Source organism: Charadrius vociferus, unplaced genomic scaffold, assembly GCF_000708025.1.
Source record: "Charadrius vociferus isolate BGI_N301 unplaced genomic scaffold, ASM70802v2 scaffold163, whole genome shotgun sequence".
Taxonomy (NCBI): Eukaryota; Metazoa; Chordata; class Aves; order Charadriiformes; family Charadriidae; genus Charadrius; species Charadrius vociferus.
This window is the reverse complement of record NW_009648332.1, coordinates 2,096,478-2,118,806: the sequence shown is the minus strand read 5'-3', so window position 1 is coordinate 2,118,806 and position 22,329 is coordinate 2,096,478. Positions and strand designations below refer to the sequence as shown.

The 22,329-nt window shown below is 39.6% G+C and overlaps 1 protein-coding gene across 1 annotated transcript in view; it reads right to left on the bottom strand.

Moving 5' to 3' along the window:
- Positions 1–14,422, bottom strand: part of GLIS1 (GLIS family zinc finger 1) — a 115,055-nt gene extending 100,633 nt beyond the window's left edge. Inside the window, exons 1-2 of the mRNA XM_009884609.1 lie at positions 14,271–14,422; positions 6,823–7,924 (exon numbers count right to left, since the gene is read on the bottom strand). Of these exons, the coding sequence (XP_009882911.1) occupies positions 6,823–7,924; positions 14,271–14,422 (1,254 nt within the window). The remainder of the gene's footprint in view (positions 1–6,822; positions 7,925–14,270) is intronic.
- Between the last annotated feature and the right edge of the window lie 7,907 nt (positions 14,423–22,329).

The window sequence follows — 22,329 nt, the reverse complement described above, 5'->3', positions numbered from 1 at the left end:
TGTCAATCAGACCATTGTCAGGTATTTCTCAAAAGCTGAGAGTGTTTAGGATTCTAACAAATATCTGCTGCTTTGTAGGAAAGTGGATCATTTTCCTTCTACTCAAATCTTGTCACAGTTGGAATTGTGGTAAAAAATATGTATTTCAGTAGCCAATCAAAACACTGAAGAATGAAGAGAAAAGAAATCAGTCCAGGATGAGCTGAAATACAATTGTTTGGGAGACTGCGCTAACAAAATAAAAACACTGAATAAATCAAATGGGGAGAGCTTTTAAGCAATCAAAAAAAGTGTCTTTGTTTAACACTTTTTCATTCTGAAATGGAAAGTAAAAAAAGAGGGGTTAAAATACAGAAACATTTCATTACTTCCAAAATAGTGCACTGTAATGTCAATAGTAACAAAATCTTTCAGTCCTGCTCCCTGTCCCCCCATCATTTTGTCTTCCAAATTGAAGGTGACCCAGATTCATTAATGGTTTTCTTCTCAAAGCTCTGTTTTACAATACCACTACTGATTTGAAAAAAATGGCATGGAATACATAGTAAAATGTCTAATGTGGAACATGGAAATTAATATCCATCCTTGTGTCACAAGGCTATCTGTTCCCTAAAACACTCTCTATCACCTTACCTTCAGTAGATACTCAGTATTATTAGTAGAAATTATCCAGTACTGTGAGAACTATAATACTGGTAATTAACTACATCATATCCTATGGCAGCGAGTTTCATACGGTGAGTACCCACTATGTTGTGGTGATATTACTGTTACTATCCCACTTTGTTTCTTACTTAAAAGACTGAATGAACAGCAATATCTACACACAATGACCAGCTCTGTATAAATATGCCAGAAAAACTACAGGACAATTATGTTTTAACCGGGTTTGAAATCACTTAATAATTTATCAAGTCAAATGAAATAAAACCCTGTGGAATTAAACGCTCTTGTAGGACAAAAAAGTATGTATTTGAAAGCCCTCTCCATGGAAGTTCCATGCTATACCTCTAACTACTATATTTCATTTATCAGACTCTTCAATGTCCTGTGTAACATTTTTAAGGCACACAACTGAACTTGAAAACCATTTTGGCTGCTGGCAGCAACAGTCAGAATTTACTTCATTTGTATTTATTTAGATTCATGTGAACAAAAAATACTGATAGCATGCCAGCCAGACCTAACCCATACCAAACTGCTGGGAAATAACAAAAAAGGCAGCCAGCCCTGCTTGGTCAGAGCAGAAGTCCATCTGGCCCAGCATCCTACACCTTTTTCTACCAACCTGATAAAGCAGATGCACCTCACTGAATGTCCTGAAGGCCGGCAATCCCAGGACCGCATTGGGAAACTGATAATCCCTCAGGGAAAACCCTGGCAGCTGCTCCCTCTGCAGCTCAGCTGACCAAGGCAGGTCTCAAGCCCCTAAAGGCACCATACCATTGTGCCAGGCCATTGCGCTGTACTTCCTGTCTGCACTAAGAACTGTGGATTTCTCTCCTACTGCACTGAAACATGGGACAATCCCACCCACAGAGGAATCTGGGTCCGATAATTTCTATAGCTTTTGCTCTGCGAGATCTGCTAGTGAGGAGCTCCCCTGTGGACAGACAAGAGTTCAAGTTCACCAACTGCCGTTGGGCATGAGCTGACACAGTACCAAGCCTAAAGCCATTTGCCCTCCAGTGCCAGGGCATGCTTCAACCCATTTGTACTGTCACGTAATCTGTAGTGGTTTGTGTAAACAAACAAACATTGTATTTTCACAAAACCACTGAATTGCTGTCTGTTCCTCTAATCAGAGTGTTTTTAATGCTGCTGTTCCTTGACAGTATCGGGAAATGCCATCAGAGACCTAATAAAAAGAGAGATCTCTGGTGAGTCAGCTTTGATAGAAAGGATGTTTCCTACTATTGACTTCAAACAAAAGAAAGTGAGGCTAATATTATTGTTGTTTTTTTTAAAGCACTCCTTTGGCATCAGTGCATGACACCCTCCACTCCAGAAGCTGAAAATACTTTCCAGACTTCCACAGCATTCCCTCAAGTCAGGAATGGAAACTTATTGTTCAGGTAACTCAAAAAGCATTTAAGCTGGTGCATGCAGACCTATTTTCCCTGTAGATGCAGGATTGTCCCTTAGATTCATTTGTAGATGTAGCCTGTAGAGATCTCATTACTCATCATGCATTGCTAGACACGCGCTCCCCACTGACTGCAGACGGCATAATACCTGCTATCTGCTGGGAACAGAGATTCCGCATTGGTTTCCTTAGCAGCAAAAGCAATAATACCGATCTGCTCAATAGGCCCCTTTCTCCTGTAACTGTAATAAGCAGGTTGCTGCCCATGAAGAGTAACAAGTGTAGATGAGTCTTCTGATTAAAGTTTTCACAAGTTTATGACAGGTCAAACCACCTGCGTCAGAGATGTACAGTAAAACTAACAGGAAGTTCAGCCAGACCGCTATCTTTTGCATAATCTGTTCAAAAATCTGTTTCACAGGTAAATTGCAAATGGTTAGTTTGTGTGATGTAGTGATTTGAATACAAGATCTACACTGGAATGCTGGAATTGCTTAAAGATGCCTTTAGGCAAGTTACTTATCTTCTCTATGTCTCAATTTCCCCATGTTTAATGCAGTACCTATAATGTCTCACCCTTAGGGATTCAAAAGAACTGACTGCAAACAGCACAGGTGCTGAACTTCACTGCATACAAAACAGCACCCAAATCATTGCATCAAGACTATTCCCAAGCTGAATGTGTTGCATATATACAAGAATAAAAGATTCTGCTTCAAAGTCTTAACTATCTAGGCAAGAACACAATGTGACAGACACACCTAGATCATACTCCAGAGGGATTTGTTTCTTTGAAATACAAGAACTAGAGACATTAACAATGGCTATTATCACTGTCCAGCTCCTTACATGGATATCACATACGTTATAAAACCTAATTTCTACAAACACTAATTGAAGAAATGTAGAAATGTAGAAATTATGTAAAGATAAATATATTTACCTTGATCATGTCTGTGGAGGCCTGCAACATAGGTTCCCTGAGCACATACACATGCAGTGATGGGAACTTAATTTTCTACTCGTTATGAAGCCACAAGAGTGCAAGAGGCTAAACTAATAAGCCAAGTATGCATTTGTCCAAATCAAACAATTCTAGACAACTAAATGAGCAGCTCTATATTTACATTTGCAAGCAGAGGCTTAAACTGAGGATGCAATATCTGGAGATCAGCAGGGTTCTACCCACCAAAGTATTGGAAGAACTGAAAGACAGCAAAAGATGCAGCTATGAGAAACTTTTTTTAAAAACATAAAAACCATTTAAGCTCGCTAATTTTTGCTGTCTCAGACAATCAAAATTCCAATTGTCTGGGACATCAAATCTAAAAAAGCATGAAATTAATCTTCAGAAGTTAAAGTCTTAAAGGCATTGCATCATTATTTTTGTTGGATATATTTTTGATTATAATGCAGATGAACCCCAAATTTAATAAAACTAAAATAACATGAGTTAAGTATGAAACATAACAGGATATTGCAAAGAGATTAGGTAGTTTCCTTTAGACTACTTGCAGAGCCCAAGGAAAAATGAAGCTGAGGGACACAATGACGAGAAGGCACTGCTTAATTAGCATATTTAACAGAATATGAAAACAGAATACTCATAGTACTGGTTTTGGCAATGAAACAGCGAGCAGAATATGGACCTGAAACATCAGTAGTTCTCTACACCAGATACTGTTTTGCCTGTCGACTGTCTGTAGTAAAGAAAGAAGCAGGCTAGCTAAATTTAAACCAGCTGTAACGATGAGAGTGTTACAGTTGGACTGAAGGAAGCTTACCTCATGAAAGTATTGTGGAAACTGCTGTTGGAAAGATAATAAAAGGATTAACTGCAGTTTTAGTGAACCATTTACTTTTCAATCAAAATGTCTCATGTATTTCCTGTTCTCAAGTAGCTTGAATTCCAAAATTCCTTTGTCTATTACAGTACATAGTAGCAAAGCCTGTCATAAGAAATTAATAATTTTACATGGAAAAGTACTTTTATGTACGAGGGCAGGGTGCTGCTCACTGTTAGGTTCTCCTGAGCAGTTCAATACCTAGTCAGCCAGTAATCTTACAGAGAGGAACAAAATCAAGGGCTTAAAAAGAAAGTACAATGGGTAATTGTGAACAGCGAAAGAAAATCTCCACTACAAATACCAAGAGATGTAAAGTTACTTTAACAGGGCTACAGCAAAAACGAAACAAAATCTCAGACCTCTATAGACAGAGAATGAATTGCCTTCTTAATTTGCAGGAATAACAGCACAATTATTACCACATCAAAAGAAAAGCCATCATTTAAAATGACATGACATCACTGCACAATGAAACACTGCACAGCAACCCTTGTTTAAAGTGGAATGGAATTTGCTGGGCAAATAATCCCCACTTGATATTAATAACTTTAAGGAGCCGTGTTGCAGCTTTGGATCTTGTCCCTGCTAGATCAAGGTCTTTCCAGGGTAGAAAACTAAATTTGCAAAGAAGACATATTTTTCATGTGCTCACTTGGATCCAGCTTTACTCCACACAGGACTCCAGGTTGTAACATTTAATACATGGACACATGACTGCGGAAGGCTCTTATTCTGGGAATAGAAGAGTTAACTGCGAGTTGTGCAATTTAAAGCTCCTAATTCTGATTGGGCCATTCCATGTATAGGAACAACTACAATATCTGCTCAAATAAAACAGATCTTTACGTACTTACACGCCAAGGATATACACATGTGCCATGAAGGCTGTCTGCAGTATCAGATGCAAACGGGTTTCCAACCTATTCACAATGTTAAACCTTGAGATGTTATCAAAAGCTGGTTCTTTAATGCAGATGAACATAATTGAAAGAAGGAAATTTTTAGCATTTGCTAAGATATTACATGATTTAATGTCTCTGGTTTATCCAGTTTCCTGTAGGAATGGGAATGTAACATTAGAAATCTGCTATACAATACCTGACAAATATGCATTTTGCAGAAAAAGACAAAAGTTCCCTCACCCATGGAGTCTACTGAATCTTTCAGCATCACAGTAAAGCTAGTCAGGGTTTCATGTTTTAAGCATTTCTTTTTACAAGTGTGAGATAAAAGTGGGAAGAAGACAGATCTCATTCCAGATGATAAAAACACTAAAACCGAAAAGTATGCTGAAATAAAATCTGTAAGTATGCTTTCACAGCTTACTTACTTATACTTTTGTTTGGAAAGAGGCAATTAACTTGCATTATCCTTTGATGATTTATGACCAAATAAAAGATATGCATAGGAAGTTAAATTCCATTGCACTTTTCCAAATTGTGATTGAGCTATGTCTGGAAGCAAGCAAGTCAGTTCTTTCTCTCAAAGGAAAAAGAAACAGGTAAGTCTTAGAGCATTTCCATTTTATTTCCATTTTATCTTGGACAACTTGATGGAGTTCTCTAAATATATGCATTGTCTCCAGTATGATTTTCTAGGGAATACCCACTGAACAGTGCAGACATTAAGATAAGGTTTTTCATTTATCCAATGGAAGTAAAAAGAGAATCAGGATGACCACTTACAGAGAAAATTTTTCTCTGTAAAACATTTTGAATACTGTTGTTTTCTTCCATCTCCTTTCCATAACCACTGCAGGCCAGAAAACTTTTTCTTGAACAAATGAAAAAAAGTAAGCTTTTTATATAAACATTCTTTCCTATTCCTCCATAGAAAGCTACAGCTTGCCATGGAAAAGTTTGTCTTAGGATCTAACTTCCTTACAAGCATTTTCCATTATATCATTCTCTGATCAAAACAATAAAATAGACATATAGTCGAAAATTCTGCCTATCAAGGACCCCAACCTGCTGCCATAACCATTCTCCTTGTTTGTACTTATTTGTGTGCGTGTGCCGGTGTGTATGTGCACGCATGCACACGCGTGCACATGTGGGTGTTACAAATAAGACTTTCCAAATTTCATGGCCCAATTTGGAGGCTTATGTCAAACTTGTTTTGCTTCATCTGTTTCAGTCAGGGTCTTATATCATTGTTGTTTCAAACATGTGGAAAGCTTAATGGAAGTCATTAACTTTTATTTTAGTTTGGCCATATTGTCATCATGGTGGGCAGATGCAGAGATGGTGTTATTCCCAAGATCCTCTTTTTGGAACACTGATGTTGTTTACATCTTCTTGATCAGAAGAGAACAATGGTTTTTACTTATTTTTAAAGCTCTGTTTTGCAAATTAAAAAAGCCCCTAACAACCTTTGAAAATGTAATTAAAGATATTCCTTTTATTCTTTTAACTGTTTAAAATCCCTAACAAATTTCCTTTTCTTTTCTACACTACCATTCGAAACTTTTGCACTCACAACTCTTTGGGTTATTGTTCAGCTGAAAGAATGAAAAGAATTTCATTAGATGTGTTTTATGTTTCTTGATTAAAAATGTCACCCGAGGCTCAGTGACTTGTTTTACGTTAAATGACTGCTGCGTGCTTTGATCATCACTTTATTAATGCTTTAATGAATATTAAAAAAAATAAAGCCCTGTATTAAAAGTTAAGCTCTCATATAGGGAAATTGAATCCCTTTTCCAAAAACTACAGTATTTCTTACTCAAACATTGCCTTCTAGATTAAGGTTTTCTCCAATTCCCCTGTAGCCTGCTGCAGACTAAGTTACAGGAAAGCACAACAATTATATTGGAATAAGATTGAAGAGAGAGCAAGAAAGAGAGCAGAGTAGTATGTTTCTATTCAAACAAATATATTCCAGACTTACCATGCACTTGTTTGGTTTTTCTCCAGAATGAACCCTCATATGAATCAGCAGTTTGTAACGAGCATTGAAGGGTTTATATCGGCGGACACAGCCTGCCCAAAAGCAAGTGAAGTCCTCTCCTTTCCGCTGGTCAATGTGAGTCTTTTCTATATGTCTGACCAGTTCGTCTTGTTGGTCGTAAGTGGCACTGCAGTCAATCCACCGACAGACCTGTTTGCCATTGCTGAGCTCCTGTTCATCCCCGTCACTGGGCTGAAGGGACTTCGGAGACATTGAGGCGTGTAAGTGGGGCAGTGTCCCTTGGGTTTGGCTTAGTTGCTGGTGTAGATGGTAAGGGGGAGGCAGCCCCTGATGATGTCGAAAAAGATCAGCAGTGGAGGAATAATCATCAGCTGGTTCTTGTTTTAAGAAACTCACCTTCTGGGTGCTGTGCGAGGTGTTTTGATGAGGAATGCTCGTACCATTCATCATAAGGCTGAGGCTTCCATTCTCCTCAACTTGCTGCATTTGTATCTGCTCACAGTCACCTCTGTCACATTCAGCAGAAATAGGTACAAGACATGCTGGAGGGGAGGGAATACTGCAAGGGTTTCCAGGCTGAGAGCAAGACTGGGGCCGAGAGGATTTTTGAGCACTGTGATGACTGATCTCCACAGGATGAGAGGAAATGCCAGCTGAATTAGTTCGCAGTCCATTCACACAGGTGACCAGTGACGTCTGTGATGTGCGGATGATAGCTGTAATATCAATTCCTTCAGCTGAAGACGGCACAACAGAGATGCATCTCTTCTTCAGGTTGCTTGTTTGTAGCCTGGCCGAGTGCTGAGGGGTGCCAAGTGACAAAGGACCCAGGGAGGAGCTATGTTCATTATTAAACAAGTAGGATGAAAGTGAATTTGTAAAGCTATTATTCATTAGGTCTATTTCAGGATGCAGACTGCTGGAGGCTCTCAGCTCCATTCCCTCCGTAATCCTCCTATGTGTGGAAGCCTCAGACAGAACCTTATAATCACTCGGGCATTCTTGTTTAATGTGCTGAGCCGGGTGACTTCCATTCAGGCATGGAGCAGCAGAATCTACTGAGTCTTGAAACCTGGGTGACCTGTAATACAGTTTTCATTAAGCATAACTAACTACCAGAGGATTTATGATTTTTTGTACAAGACACAGCACTTGTTAAGCCCTGGAGAGAAGAAGCACTTACTCTCTGCTGAATGTAGCCTGTCTAACGCAGAAATTACACCGAAAAAATCTGCAATGTTTCCTCTACAACCCTTGTAAAGGCAGCATCGTTTTACACAGGATTAATTTTACACACTGGGTTACGCACGGAACAGATAATCTCCCCTCCACTGCTACGGCCAGTTCATCAATCACAATCTAGGTTTTCAATGCATAATAGATCGGGCAAAACAATAGCTGAGAATGAAGTTTGAGAGCTTTGGGCATTTTTGAATAGTTCAAATATCAGCATTTTCCTCAGAGCACACTGGGAAAATGCCTTGGCATTCTTGTTCACACAAATCAAATAAGGCTAGCTGAGTTTTGCTTACATGTCAGAGAGATACCTTCCTTCGCTAAATTAAAAAAGGAGCAAGAGCAGTGGGGAAAAAAGAATACAATGAAAGGACAGCTTGCTTCCCACCAGTGGTCCAGAGTCAATGAGAGATCAGCTGACTATTTACTTCTAAGAGGTGTACAAAAGATAACTAAGAAAAGTTCACAACCAGTAGATTTAGACTGGCAGACTATGTATTCCCATTTCCATTTTTCCTACTAAAGTCTACGTGGGTCTGCAAATCAAAAAAAGATTGTTCTGCAGAAGTGATCTTTAATCTTTTTTGATGTGTGCTGAATCCGACCCCTCAGGAAGCAGAACCTTGAGGAACCCCAAATAGACATTTCAGAAAAACACTGCATTTAGGAAATGTTTCCTCCTAACGTTTTCTTCTAAGCAGTAAGCAATTGGTTTATGCCTTAAAATAAAACACTTTATCTCAGTTATAAACATTTACTGTTGATGATCCAACTGTGTTTTTTCTTAGGACCAGCAGGTGTTCCTTAAATATCCCTAAAGCATGGTAGGGTTTAACCTATGGCTTCATCGTGCAGTGATGTGCCAGACCAAGAAGCGGAAACAGTACATCTGTGTGCAGGAAAGCTGTACCTGAACTAATAAACTCTCCAGAGAGGTGCTCCACGGCTCTTATGCTGACATGTTCCACTTAAATGAATTTTATGCTTTTCTGATGCAAGCACCACCAAAGCTGAAGAAAACCTGGCCATTTAGCAACTTGTATGTGACACCATAGCTAAGACAAATCTAAAACATTTTAAAGCATAATGTATTTTGGACATATGCATACATTAAACTGTGAAGCTGCTGAATAAATGGCATTTATTTTATAACTTAGATGATTTTATCACTATTATTTCTATTAATCCACCACTAACATTAAGATGGGAAGCTGGGATGACTTCTAACACTTTCAAAGAACTACCAATTAGAAAAAAAACCAAAACAACAAAAAGCTTCAAAAAGACTTACTTCCCATGAAATTAAAGTTGTCAAAAAATTACATCTGTCTAAGGCACACAACTGTCAACACTGCATTCACTAGTGACAGGTTTCTAAGCTCCAACAGTTTGCAGCCAGTAGAGCTTGACACAAAAAAACCCCAACCTTTAAGGTCATGAGAGAAGTGAAATTCCCCACCATTCATTGCTACAGAACAATCAAATCTTGCATTTGCCACCAGAAGTTTAAAAAGACTACATTTAAAAAACTTTAGAGGTTTCCATAATCCATTAGTTATAATTCCTCCCCTTAGGTTTCCACAGTTGGTCTCAGGGTAAACTTAATGCACCTGGTTTTGCAGATGGTAAAATAAAAAAAAAAAAACCCAAACAAAAACGAACCAACAAAAAACAACAAACCAAACAGTATTCATACATTATTTTTTAAGATTTACAGACTCATATGTCTGTAAAATATGTGGCATAAGCATACGTAAAAACCTTTTATTGCACATATTTGGGAAACCCTGCCCTGTTTGCTTGTAGCTTCACTGCTCAGTAGAACGTGTGCTGTTTTACACTCATTCTGACAAAGATTTTACAGCATACCATGCCAGGCACAATATTTCCTGTTACTTAGTTTCTTCTGTACAAGAACTCTTCTGAATAATTCCATTTGTATCACAGTTCAGTGGTCCCAAAGCCTCAGGCTAAAGTAAACACAACACATTTCTTGCATCATGTAAAGCTAACCCAAGCCTTACGTTTCAGCCTGTGATAATTGGTATCATATTATTAAGCTTTATGCAAAGCTCCCATCTTGCCAGAAATCCATGTGAGGAGTTCAAGCTGGAGTCAGTGCAGAGTACCTGCAAGACGGATACAAACATCCATCTCCTGAGAAACAATAGGTTCCCAAAACTCCCAGCAACATCAATCTGCATTTCCAGTACAATATCTTACTCGGAGTCAGGACTGTATTGCTGTGATGCTGCAGTGGACAACATGAGACACACACAAGAGAGGAGTTTTCAACCAAAAGGCAAGCTGGAATACCTTATTTCAAAAGCAAATGAGATGAAGGCACTGAATTCATGTTTCCCATTGCCACAGCCATCTCTTATCCATGCTCTGCCTACACAATGATAAGCCCAGCCTGCTTGTGCAGATCAGAAGCAAGTCTTCTGGGAGCTACAGTTTCCTCCGCAGGACTCTATATTTAAATACATTATGTACCCTATGTTAGTTAACTCTGCTGGCAGAATCTGGCATTCTTTCAATTTCCTGATGTTTGAGTGTTAAGGTACTTAATGTCAAGGTTGCATTAATGCAAACTTTCTGTATTCTTGGCAGAATTTTGCCATCACTGTTCTAAGGGAAGCCCTGCTCATTCCTCCCAGTCCTGGATGGCGGTGGGAGAAAGGGCACAGAAACAGAACTGGTAGGAGAGAGAGACAAGGTGCCTGGCATCCAACCTGCTGGGTGGCTCCTCTTATACCCATTGACTATTTGTTCCTGCAATGGCATCTTGTTATTAAAGCCAGGGATCAGATCCCAGGCCTGGTACACACAGGCAGTGCTGGCTATAAGGATTTCAGAATCTCTAGATAGTAGCGAAATATAAATGCATATGAAACAATCAGCCAAGAGGAGAGTGAGAGGGACAAAGGACAGCAGGACAGTGTAAAGTGTGTGGACACGTGGATCAGATGAGCAGCTCTGGGGGACTTCCAGATCAACAACCCTGGAAGGGAGTGGGGTCAGTAGGAGAATATACCCCAACAAACCTCTCTTCACAGGGAGCATCCATGTACCAGGGATGGGCAGTCTGAGGCAACAGAATTGCTGCTTAAGCATGTGAAAGCTGAGTGTAAGGCCTCTGAAGAGTAACAACAGCCTCTCAGAGGATACTAAGGCAGTGTTTCCAAAGAGACTCCCTTACGTGGTAATTGGAGCCAGAGCATGAGGCCATTAGCACCATGCCAGAAGTACTGCAGTTCCCAACTGCCCTCAGAGGAAAAGATGACTGTATCTGAAATCTCCAGATTATTTACGAAACTTACATGCCTTCAGTTGCCACTGTAAATGCGCAATCAGTGATAACTGACAGTTTTAAGAAGCTGGAGGGGATTGTTCTGCTGCATATCCAGGGACCCTTTGCAACACTATCTGACTGCTCTGATGTCTTCCCTGGGTTTTATGTGCCGAGCACTGAGCCCAGTGTGGGCGGGTTTGCCGTGTCTGATAATGGATTATTTGACAGAAAGCCAACATTAGCTGTGTGCTGACTCCAATTGTGGTAAAGAAGGTATTAGGACTTTTCCAGTCCCACACACATTGCATTCACAGATAACATGTAGCAGCAATCATGTTGCACAACTTAAAAGCTATTAACTGAGTGGGGAAAAGGGGCCAGGAAGAAGAGGAGTTGTGATTCTTCGATTAAGGGAGTCATCCCTAGAATACAGTTTCCAAGAGAAAGTGATTCAAGGAGAAGCTGAAGGGGATAACAAGTTTCAGTGCAGTGAGGGGAAAAAAGGACAAAGCCAATCACAACCCCAAGTCCTGAGGGAGATTTTGGATTGCTAGGGGAGGTGCTCTCTGGTTTGTTTGGGTTTTCCTCAGATGTTGCATACCCTAGAAATGCAGAGTTCTTCAAAGCTCAACCCAGAGAGATTGTTTGAATTTGTATCTCCCTTTATTTGTGTGCTGGTCACTACAGCTGGACAGAACAACCAAATAGAGTTTGTCCTCACTTCTGTGTGCTCGGATATCTGCCCATTCCAGCCCTATTTCTCTCATCCATTTTGATTCTTCTCATCTGACGAAGGCTGAAATCTGGGGAGGCACAGAGCATCCTTGGCTCCCACTGACTGCACTGAAACCCGGTGGGCGTTTCCTCCCACCTCAGTTATGTTCTCCTGTTTTCAGATCTTCAAGGAAAGACCATGTTTTCTTCTGTTACTTGTTTGTCAAGAACCTTTAGCATCACAAACACCATGAGCAGAAATTGTTCCAACTGCTGTCCACCTTCTCTCACACACCAAGGTTTTGGCTCTGTACCATGTGTCTCCTGAGTAACACGGTGATAAAATTAGACACTGTGTCTATGAGGTCCATAGAGCAGAGCTAGGCATTGGCTTTACCTTGCAAATCCCATGCAGACAGAAGTAGCATTGGCCAGGTGGACATACAAGCAGAGCATGACCAGTGGGACATAAAAACAACCGATAAAGGAACGGAAGAGTCCTTCAAGATATTCTCCAAACATTTCCAAACTGTTGCTTAGAAGCAGCAGAGCCTCAAGGCTTCAAACTATGCTACAAAGAAAAGGGGAAGAAATCAGGCCTATCACCTGCTACTTTCTCATGTTATGCAGCAGACAATCCTTTATGTTGTTCTGGGAATCCTCTTCCAATGGGGGCTGGAAGGGGTTCATATTTCTGAGGGTGGGTACTGTGATGCCCGGTATGCAGGTATCTGTCATTTCCTCATTATAGATTTTACAAAAAGGTTCAAAAAGATCTAAGCAGAGTACTCTCTTCCTCCTTTTGTTCGCTCCCACCCTAATTATCTTTGTTTCATAATTGTTCTCACTGACAGAATAAAAAAAGGTTGATAACTGTCAGTCCCACGTTGAGCCATAAAGAAGCTACGAGGAAGCAGACTTACATCCAGCTGCAACAGCATTTACAAATCTTTGTAGCAATAGCAGAATATTTTGTTATGTGGCATAGAAATTTGTCCTTTTCAAACAAACAAACAAACAAACAAATAAAAAGCTCTTTCCACTTGCTTGCCATATTGCTGTGCCTCCTCCTCCTGAAAACACAGATGTTCTTACCCCGCTAGTAAATGGAAAAGGGGAAACAAGACATAAATATGTATAATAAAATCAGAAACACTCAGATTTCCAAGACCAAGCTATAGGCCATATTTCCTCTTGCTGTGACTATGGAAATTTGGGCTTGATAGTTCCATGCACAGAGTGCCAATTATTCCAAGTATCTAAGATAAAGCCTGCAAATTTATTGAGGTTTTTCTTTTCTACAGCTCTTCAAAACAGTCAAGATTATTCCGTATTATATCCTCTGCCAAAAAGCAGTGTAATTAAAATAGATGGACAGATTTTAATTTGTAGCAGGCTTCTTTTCACAATGGATCTCTGTTTAGGGTACTTGTTTAAAATCTGGTAATGTTAAATTTGTAACAACAACAAAAAAATAATGGAGTTCTGTGTTTTCATATAATTAATTTATAGCAAATGTTTAAATAGAGATTCTGTTCATAGCATATCCAACTACAGTGTATATATCAAAACCAGAGACCAAATTTTCACATTACGGCCTTAAAAGCAAATACCAAGGATGTGGCTGTATGGGAACGTGGAAAATACTTCATTAAAGGAAACGCTGTAGAAATAAAAGTGGCATTGGCTTCCTGTAGGTTTGATGGTGGCATGCCAAACTGCCATATGGGAGACATTGGTTTGTGAGTAAGTATCATCTCTGCCTTCCAGGCTACAGTTTGGAAACAGCATGGCATTGGGGTGGAGGGTGGAAGCACAGAGGAGGCAAGTCTGACCCTACTTAAGCCCCTAGCAAAACACTCATTGACTTTTGAGCATCCTGGAAGAGCCCGCACTGAGAAGCTGTATTTAAACTTCAATTCATGGGGCTGTGGCTGCATACACAGGGACTCCTCCTGGCACTGCCTTGGACAGTTGTCTGTGCACACGTGCATGTCCCTGCAGTGCAAACCTGCAAACAAGCAGTGCAGTTAAGTCAGCATCCAAAGGACTTCCAAAATGAAGTAAACCCCAAAAATACTCTTCCAAATATAGCACTCTCTGGTATCACTGGGAAATAGTTCCAACAAAGAAGCACTTGAGAAGAGCAAAGTATACCAACCAATAAAACTTGCAGCGATACCTTATATCTGAGTGCGTCAAGTTCAGCTGACCAACATGAAGCAGTCTCTCACAGGACAGTGGGTGGTCTCGCATAAGGGAGTTTCCTGTGTGGATGAACAGACCTTGTCTGCAGACAGGTACTGAGCTACTTGTCATCTCCATGTCCATCATGCTCTTCTTCTCAGAGATCAAATTACAGTGATTGTAGCCTCCGTTCACTGTCAAAAAAAGAAAAAAATCATAAGCCTTTGACTAAGAACCCTCTATTCTCATTACCTGGTATGCTCATTTGCATACTTTGTATGCATACGCTTTGTTTGCATATTTTGTATGCTTATTTTGGATCTCCTTGTAAAATTCTTGTAAATGACATGGCAGCGGAAATGAAAGGTTTCACAAGGAAGCAAAAAATAATTGCAAAGGAATGTGGATCTGTGAATTATGGTTGTTTATTTCTCTTTTTAAGTTTTGTGGCTGTTTCACACTTCATAATCTAACTCAAACACTTAGTCTGATAGCTTGCCTTCCTTCTGTGTAATTTTATGTCAGAATCTTGCCTGTGTTAGATGAGAGAGATGTTTCAGAGTGCCTTTATTTTCAGGGAGAAGAACTCTCTGAAAACAGTAATGTGAGTCAAGTTTTTCTTTGCAGACAATTATCTCTGTGATTATGACTTCAGATGGGCATGTTTCTACTTTACTGTCAGGTCAAGAGTGTTAAAAAATGTAACTAATTTTGTTGTGATGTATACATTTAACTATATTTTCCAAGTAAGCTATTATTATAAATGCTAATGCTAATAATAATATATTCTGCTCTGGTGAATATTAAATTTTACCAGGCATAGAAAACCAGACTAGAGCTACAGCAATATTCTTCAGAAATATATATATAACCACAAATGAAAATCTAACTAAAAAGACAGGACAAAGGAGGAGCTGAGACTTTAGATTGCATTGGTCAAACACAAGCAATTCCATTAATTAAAGCATATTAGTTGGTTTTTTTACCTCTAGTGAACTAATCGAATACTCCTAGACAAGCATGTGTAAAAGTATTTTTAAGAAATTTAGCCTTCAGAGGCTAGTTAAAGAAATCACAATAGCCATTTACCATCATTTTCACTATTGGATATGAATCATGATTTTAAAACACTAGAACTCCTTCTAATCCATTGGGGTTTTTTTATGGAGACAAAAAGTAATGGGGTCAGACACTAAGGGCAAGCATATTTCTGTAGTTTTCACAGAGAGTCCAGAAAGTCACTCCTTCACCCTTGTAGCCAACGGTCATTGTGATGGGTTCTAAAGAGCTAGACTGCGTTGTAGTTCTCTATGGAGGCACTGACTGTTGCACACTGAGGAAGATAACATATTCTTCAGTCAAAGTGACAGAAAAGATAAAGCTTGTGCTCAGTTTCACGCAAATTACTGATTCTCACAAGCATCAAGGTTTGTCCTTTACTAAGGTGTTACAAGGCATGATTCATCTCACCATAGTTTTGCTGTCTCTGAGTTTTACCCAGATAATGCCTCTGTTGTTCAGCCATCCCAAAACGGGTGTCTAAGATGGGCTCATGCAACTTCAGGACATGCTTTCTTCTTCCACTTGACTATAGGAGGTGCCTAAACAAGTAACTTAAACTGAGTACCTGACTTTTAGACAGCTGCAGATGAATGAAATGAATCCCTCTGAGTAGCCACAGGACTTACAAATATTCTCAGCACAAATAACCTACTTTACACTGCTCTCAGGTCTGGCCCTTCTACTGAAAACCACATTGGACCTGCAATTGACAGCACAACTTCTACCATTTCAACACAGTAAGTTGTGCTATTACCCAGAGCAGGTATATGTTGATACAGAATCACAGAATCAGAGAATGGTTTGTGTTGGAAGGGACCTTCAAAGATCATCTAGTCCAAGCCCCCTGCCATGGGCAGGGATGTCTTTCACTAGATCAGGTTGCTCAAAGCTTATCCAACCTGGTCTTGAACACTTCCAATGATGGGGCATCCACAACTTCTCTGGACAACCTGTTCCAGTGTCTCATCACCCTCATCATGAAAAAATTTCTTCCTTACTTCCAATCTAAATGTACCTTCCTTCAGTACCTTCCTTCAATTTAAAACCATCGCCCCTTGTCCTGTCACTACAGGCCCTAGTAAAAAGCTTTTTTCTGTCTTTCTTATAAGCCCTCCTTTACATATTGAAAGGCTGCTATAAGCTCTCCCCAGACTGGCTGCCTCTTCTCCATGCTGAACAACCCCAGCTCTCTCAGCCTGTCCTCATAGAAGTGCTCCAGCCCTCTGATCAACTTCATGGCCCTCCTCTGGCCTCACTCCAACAGGTCCATGTCCTTCTTATGTTGGGGGCCCCAGAGCTGGACACAATACTCGAGGTGGGGTCTCAGCAGAGCGGAGTAGAGGGACAGAATCACCTCTCTTGACCTGCTGGCCACGCTGCTTCTGATGCAGCCCAGAATATGGTTTGCTTTCTGATGCAGCCGAGGTACGGGATGCAAGCGCACATTGCCACCGATACCCCAAGTCCTTCTCCTCAAGGTTGCTCTCAACCAATTCATCACCCAGTCTGTACTGAGCTTTACACCTACATAATATAGGTATTACACATTTTATAGGTATAATATTATATAATTAAACAGGTAACACAGTATCTAGTTCATTATATTTTCATTATATAAGGGTATGTAAAATTGTACCCATGAAGTTTTGCAGTTGCTGAAGTATTATTACATCGTTTATGAAGTTCCAATCAGAGATAGTGCTCATTTTAGTCAGTTACTGCTTCAGCACAGCTCCTCAGAGGATAGATACCCTTAACATACTTGAACACCCATTCCCTCTTTTGGAGAGCCGCTAATGCTTGTGGGCTTGGCAGTGTTATGTTTATGGTTGGACTCAATGATCTTAAGGTCTTTTCCAACCTAAATGATTCTATGATTCTAATCCTGTAGCAAACGAAAGGCAAGTGGGAGAGCCTGAGCTGCTGTGGTCCTCTATAATTACAGTCAATGAATGCTTTGAAAGCAATGAGAATCACGTTCAGGGTATAAATGAGAAGAAACAGGTGACTGGGGAAGGCAAAAAAAGTCTCTGGTAACTGGAGAATTTGTGAAAGGGATCACAGCACAAAAGTCCATTCTCCTCCACTGGCTGAGCTCCACAGCCTCCCCATCATGCTCCACGGCACCATTGTAATAGGGAAGACCATGGCAGATGAAGACGTAGTCCAGGCAAGCATCCAGACCCATAGAAAAGAGTGGGTACATGTGACACCCAAATTACAAGTCTCATGAGGCATTATTGTGACATTTTCAGAATAGAATTCCCTGTTTCTAGTGAAAAGTTTTCAGTGTTTGGCTGATACATTGCATTTCTTAACCATTTATTTATTTATTATTTTTTTAAGAAGCCAGAACCTTTAAAACTGGAAAAACAATAGCAGGTTTTTCCTACCCAGCTCCATCACAATACCAAGGCATGTGATAAGTCTTAAGAAGTGCAAGCCAGCTTTATTTTATATAAACAAAAAGCTCACATAAGTTCTTTAGGAATGATACATGAGATTTTAAAGAGAAAACCATTTGCATTTAAACTATACAAAACGGGCCATTAGCCTTCTTCATGGTAATCAATATATATGGTCTAGTTATTTCAGATTTATATTCAGAGACCTGAATTCACTGATAATCTGTGATTGTTCTGAATGACTCTGAAGAGACTAAGACATGTAGTACCTTTTGGCCTGCGCAGGGCAGTCAGTTGTATTTGGTGGTTTTGGACCAAGGCATTTAAGAAGATCACTTTGGATGCCTTCCAGCTTATAGTGGGTGTTTGTGACAATTAGCTCTGCCCTGCTTGTAATCATGACATAAATTATCATCATATACTTTGGAGTCCACAGTTCCATCAGGCTTTATTCCATTCTTACTCTGGTGTCATCCCATCATAATTTAACTCACTTCAGAGGCAATATCTACCTTAGCAAGACTGTGTAATCAGACTTGTGGTTGTTAATTTGGATACATGAATCACATTTAAAGGGTACGTAAACACACTGTTGAACACTGGTGAAATAAGTTCTATACACTTTTAAAGGCCACACCACCAAGAGAAGTTGGTAAATCAGTCATAGCTACTATACCCAATTCACAGTTCCTCACTTTTTCCATCAGCAATGTTACTTGGAATGTATTCAAGATCTATCTTCCCTCCAAAATACTGTGGATTCTTTTAAAATGTTTAAGATTTATACTGGACTCGTAATAAAAACACTTTCTTTCTTTCCTTCCCCAAATGATACAAGTCTGAAATTCATTAGGGCTTTCTAAATATGCATTTTATCAATTTTATCATATTATCAAAACACAGAAATGTGAAGCTTCCACCAAAGTTCAGCAATACCAACTGTAGCACACACTGATACCTATTTGTGTGAAGATGGAGATTTCCTAGAATAACATGAACATTATCCCTGTGCTGTCAAAAATGATTATCTTTTCTTGTAGCTGTCAAATCAGAAAATACATTTTCTCCCTAGAAAGGAACAGAACACTTATGCTAAATCCGTGAAATTATGTGTTCAGCCAATCCACCGAGCATTTGCCTTCACAAAGTACCTTACAGATTTATTAACAAGAGCTAAAAATTTCTTGCACAACAGCGCCTTGAATGAAGTCGCACTTGCATCAAAGCCCTCTGAAATGTGCCCACCACATGCGAGTTGGAACAATGACAAACAAGTAACAACACCAGTGGTTCACGTTTTTTTTCCCCTGCAGCAACTACAACAAGAACCAAGAGATCATCTCTAAACACAGACAACCAGAGTCTACGTTCAACTGTCCAACCACATGTGAAAGCAAATTCATTGTCTCTGAAAAAAGGGAAAAAAAGTTCGGTTTACACCAGTGTAACTGAGAACAGAATCTGGCCCTTTGACAACTGGCTGTTTTACACAATATTAATATCACCGGCTGGCATACACAAGATTTAAGCATTTTCCATGTCTGGAACTAGATCTCTTCTTTCACTGGTATCGGGGGGCCTTTAACCTACATACTGTAACTTACCAATAACAGATGAAAAGAGCACACACTCCCTGCCTTATACCAGAGGGTTCACCCTGCTTTCAGTAGAACCATAGCTATTTCATAAATCCATATAAAAAACTAATCCTAATTTACAGAGAGTAAATCTAATAAAAGCCGAATGGTTTCCAGAAGGATCTCATGGAAGTGGAATCCATCAAGGTAACTTATGTCTTTCTCTTTTTCTGTCCTGCAGTTTTGATTTATATCTTTACATTTAAATGCTCATGAAGGAAACGGAAGAAGTTGATACAGTAGTGTGCAAAGGCTGCAATCAGGCAATTCCTTCCATATGAGTAATCAAGTTAGTCCAATTTTGGATATCTTGCTTCTTTCATTCTTGGGTAACTGTCTTTGGGGAAATTTTTTCTTGATTTATACCAGATTAAGTCATGTGATAATTGGTCCCATTGATCATGATGAGGCTACACACCTCAGGAAGGATGGCTCACAACAGTCAGGATCTGCAGAGTCAGCCCTACGTTTCTTGGTAGGGCTAATTTCTCCTAGAGGACAACAAGATGTCTCCTCACACAAAGGGAAACCTGTCTGTGTAACAATAAGATGAACATTTAAAACAACCCTACTAAAGGGCAACAGCTCTCTTTCTTCCCTGGGGAACATCTTTTTTATCATTCAGGAAGGCTTCATTCTTACTGATAAAATTAGCTATTAAGGCTGTAGATAGATAAGAGCAAGAACTTACCAAAAGGGTAACTATTCAACAATAAACACATGTTGCAGTGCTTTGGAGTTTACCTAATTAAGGCCAATGAACAAATAACTAAAACGATGTATAATTGAAATGACTCACATTGAAAATAGAGATAGATTTCAAATATTTGCCCAACATACTTAGATATCCCTAGAGCATTGTGGGTTTTGCGGCGAAGACCAAACTAGGTCATTTGCTTTTTTTTCTTACTGCTTCATTCTCTTTAATTACTTCTTTTTTAAAAAAAATTTGCCATTCTTGGTTTTGTTTGGATGCAATGTCCAAAATTTACCACGACAACACTGAGAAATGGAACGCTGTTACTGGCAGCTGGATGAGTCACGTGAGACAAGTGAAAGACCAAACAGTACCAGATTTTCCTCAAACAAGTGAAAATCATCCATGATGGAAGAGGCCATCAAAGCCCTCCACTGAGAGAAAATTATTAACTCAAAAGGTGCCAATGCAGCAAAGCCACATATCGTAGGGAAGGTACTGTACCCATACTCTGCAACCCATACCACGTAACTGGTGCTGAATAATCTCCACTACCGTACGGCTGGAGTAACTGCCACAACTCCTATACAGTCAGTAAATTAAGAGCATCAAGAGAGATGCACAGCACTATGCTGCCTGCTTGAAGGCCCTAATGAATGAAATGAATGCTTCAAAACACAGAACCTTCCAAATGATTCATGAAAACACAGCATTTTCAAAATTTTCAACTAGAAATCAACACTTTCTCAAAGTTTTTTATGCCGTTCTCTGTTGTGAATGGGAGGGCTTGTCTTAATCCTACAACACCAAGACTGAGAGGCAGAAATGTAGCATAAAAGCTGGGAAATAGGTACTATAGCTGTTCTCATACCTCCTAGAAGGCAAGTCCAACTGTGTAATCATGGAGATAGATTTCCTATGCCTTGTGAAAAAACATGGTTTCTCCTTTAGTTTCAGTGAACCACTATTAGATGGGATATGACTTGGGTTTATTTTTTCCTATTGTGGGCACAGCTTAAGAGAAAGGAAGACAGTTTAGAAGTAGGCTGGTGTGATTGGCCATGTATGACGATACAGCCTTACCCAAATGTAGTATTGTTATTTCACTTAGATCTTCAAGCTCATAACAAGATATCCTAAACACGGACTTCCAGATCTTGGTCCTGAGACCCAAAATATGGGATGTTTGGATCTTTTATTGACCTCTTTGCAGTCATTTGCACAATCTGGTACACAACAAACCTTTAGACATCTGGGCTTCTCACCACTCGAAAGAGGAAAGTTCTGCACTTCAAGAGATTTTTGCAATAACTTCTAATTCAGTACAATACTGCCAATAACATGTTATTATTAAAGATTATCTTTTTTTAAATTACACAAACACAATGTGGTCCCAGATTGTCCAACCATGACGCTTTGTAGGTAAATGTATACTCTCACAAAGTTTTGTAAATTCTATCTTTTTATTACAAGCTATAGTTTTACCCTGTGTATTTCTGGTAGCACTGTCTGTGTTTTGATTTCATCTCTGTGTGATATCAATTCTATGTACCACTAAGTTTCTTTCCTGGGGTAGAAGGAGGCAAGAAATCCTTTAGAGCTCAATAGCCCCAAAGCAGTGCATTAAGGTGCAGAATTCCTTCCTCGTTCCATGAATTATCTGAGTCTTCCGTAATGCATAGGTAGCAAATGCAGGATCTGAACATAGTGCTGAGGAAACAACTACATAGACAATGACTACCAAACAAAATCAATGTTACACAGAAAAGTTATTAAAAATAACTTTAAGCCTATTGGGCAGCCCATGGGGTCAAGCATACTGATGTTCAATACAATCAACCATTTGTCACACACAGCTCCTTTGGTTCATTTAGACTGGCAAAGGAACAATCCTTTCTCTGAGGGAACAAGACAAGAGATCTCCCAGTCTCTTTTGTTGCTCTCTGAACTTACCTGAGGACTGAAGTAGCTAACAATAACGGCACTAAATTTTCACTGAGTTTGCATTCAAGAGTTCATATCTCAAAGATGAACAAGGCAGCTCACACACATTCCAGGTTCACCCTAGATCTCTGTATTAGTTACAACCTGTTCACATTTTAAGGCCAGTTTCATATAGCTAATATAGACTTGGCTTCGCTTTTTTTATAATGCCTGTACACTATCTTAATAAAAACACAGTAAGTGAGAGCCAAAAGATTACAGAGCAGACCATACTGTACAGTGAGAGACAGGTGAAGACCCAAATTGTCC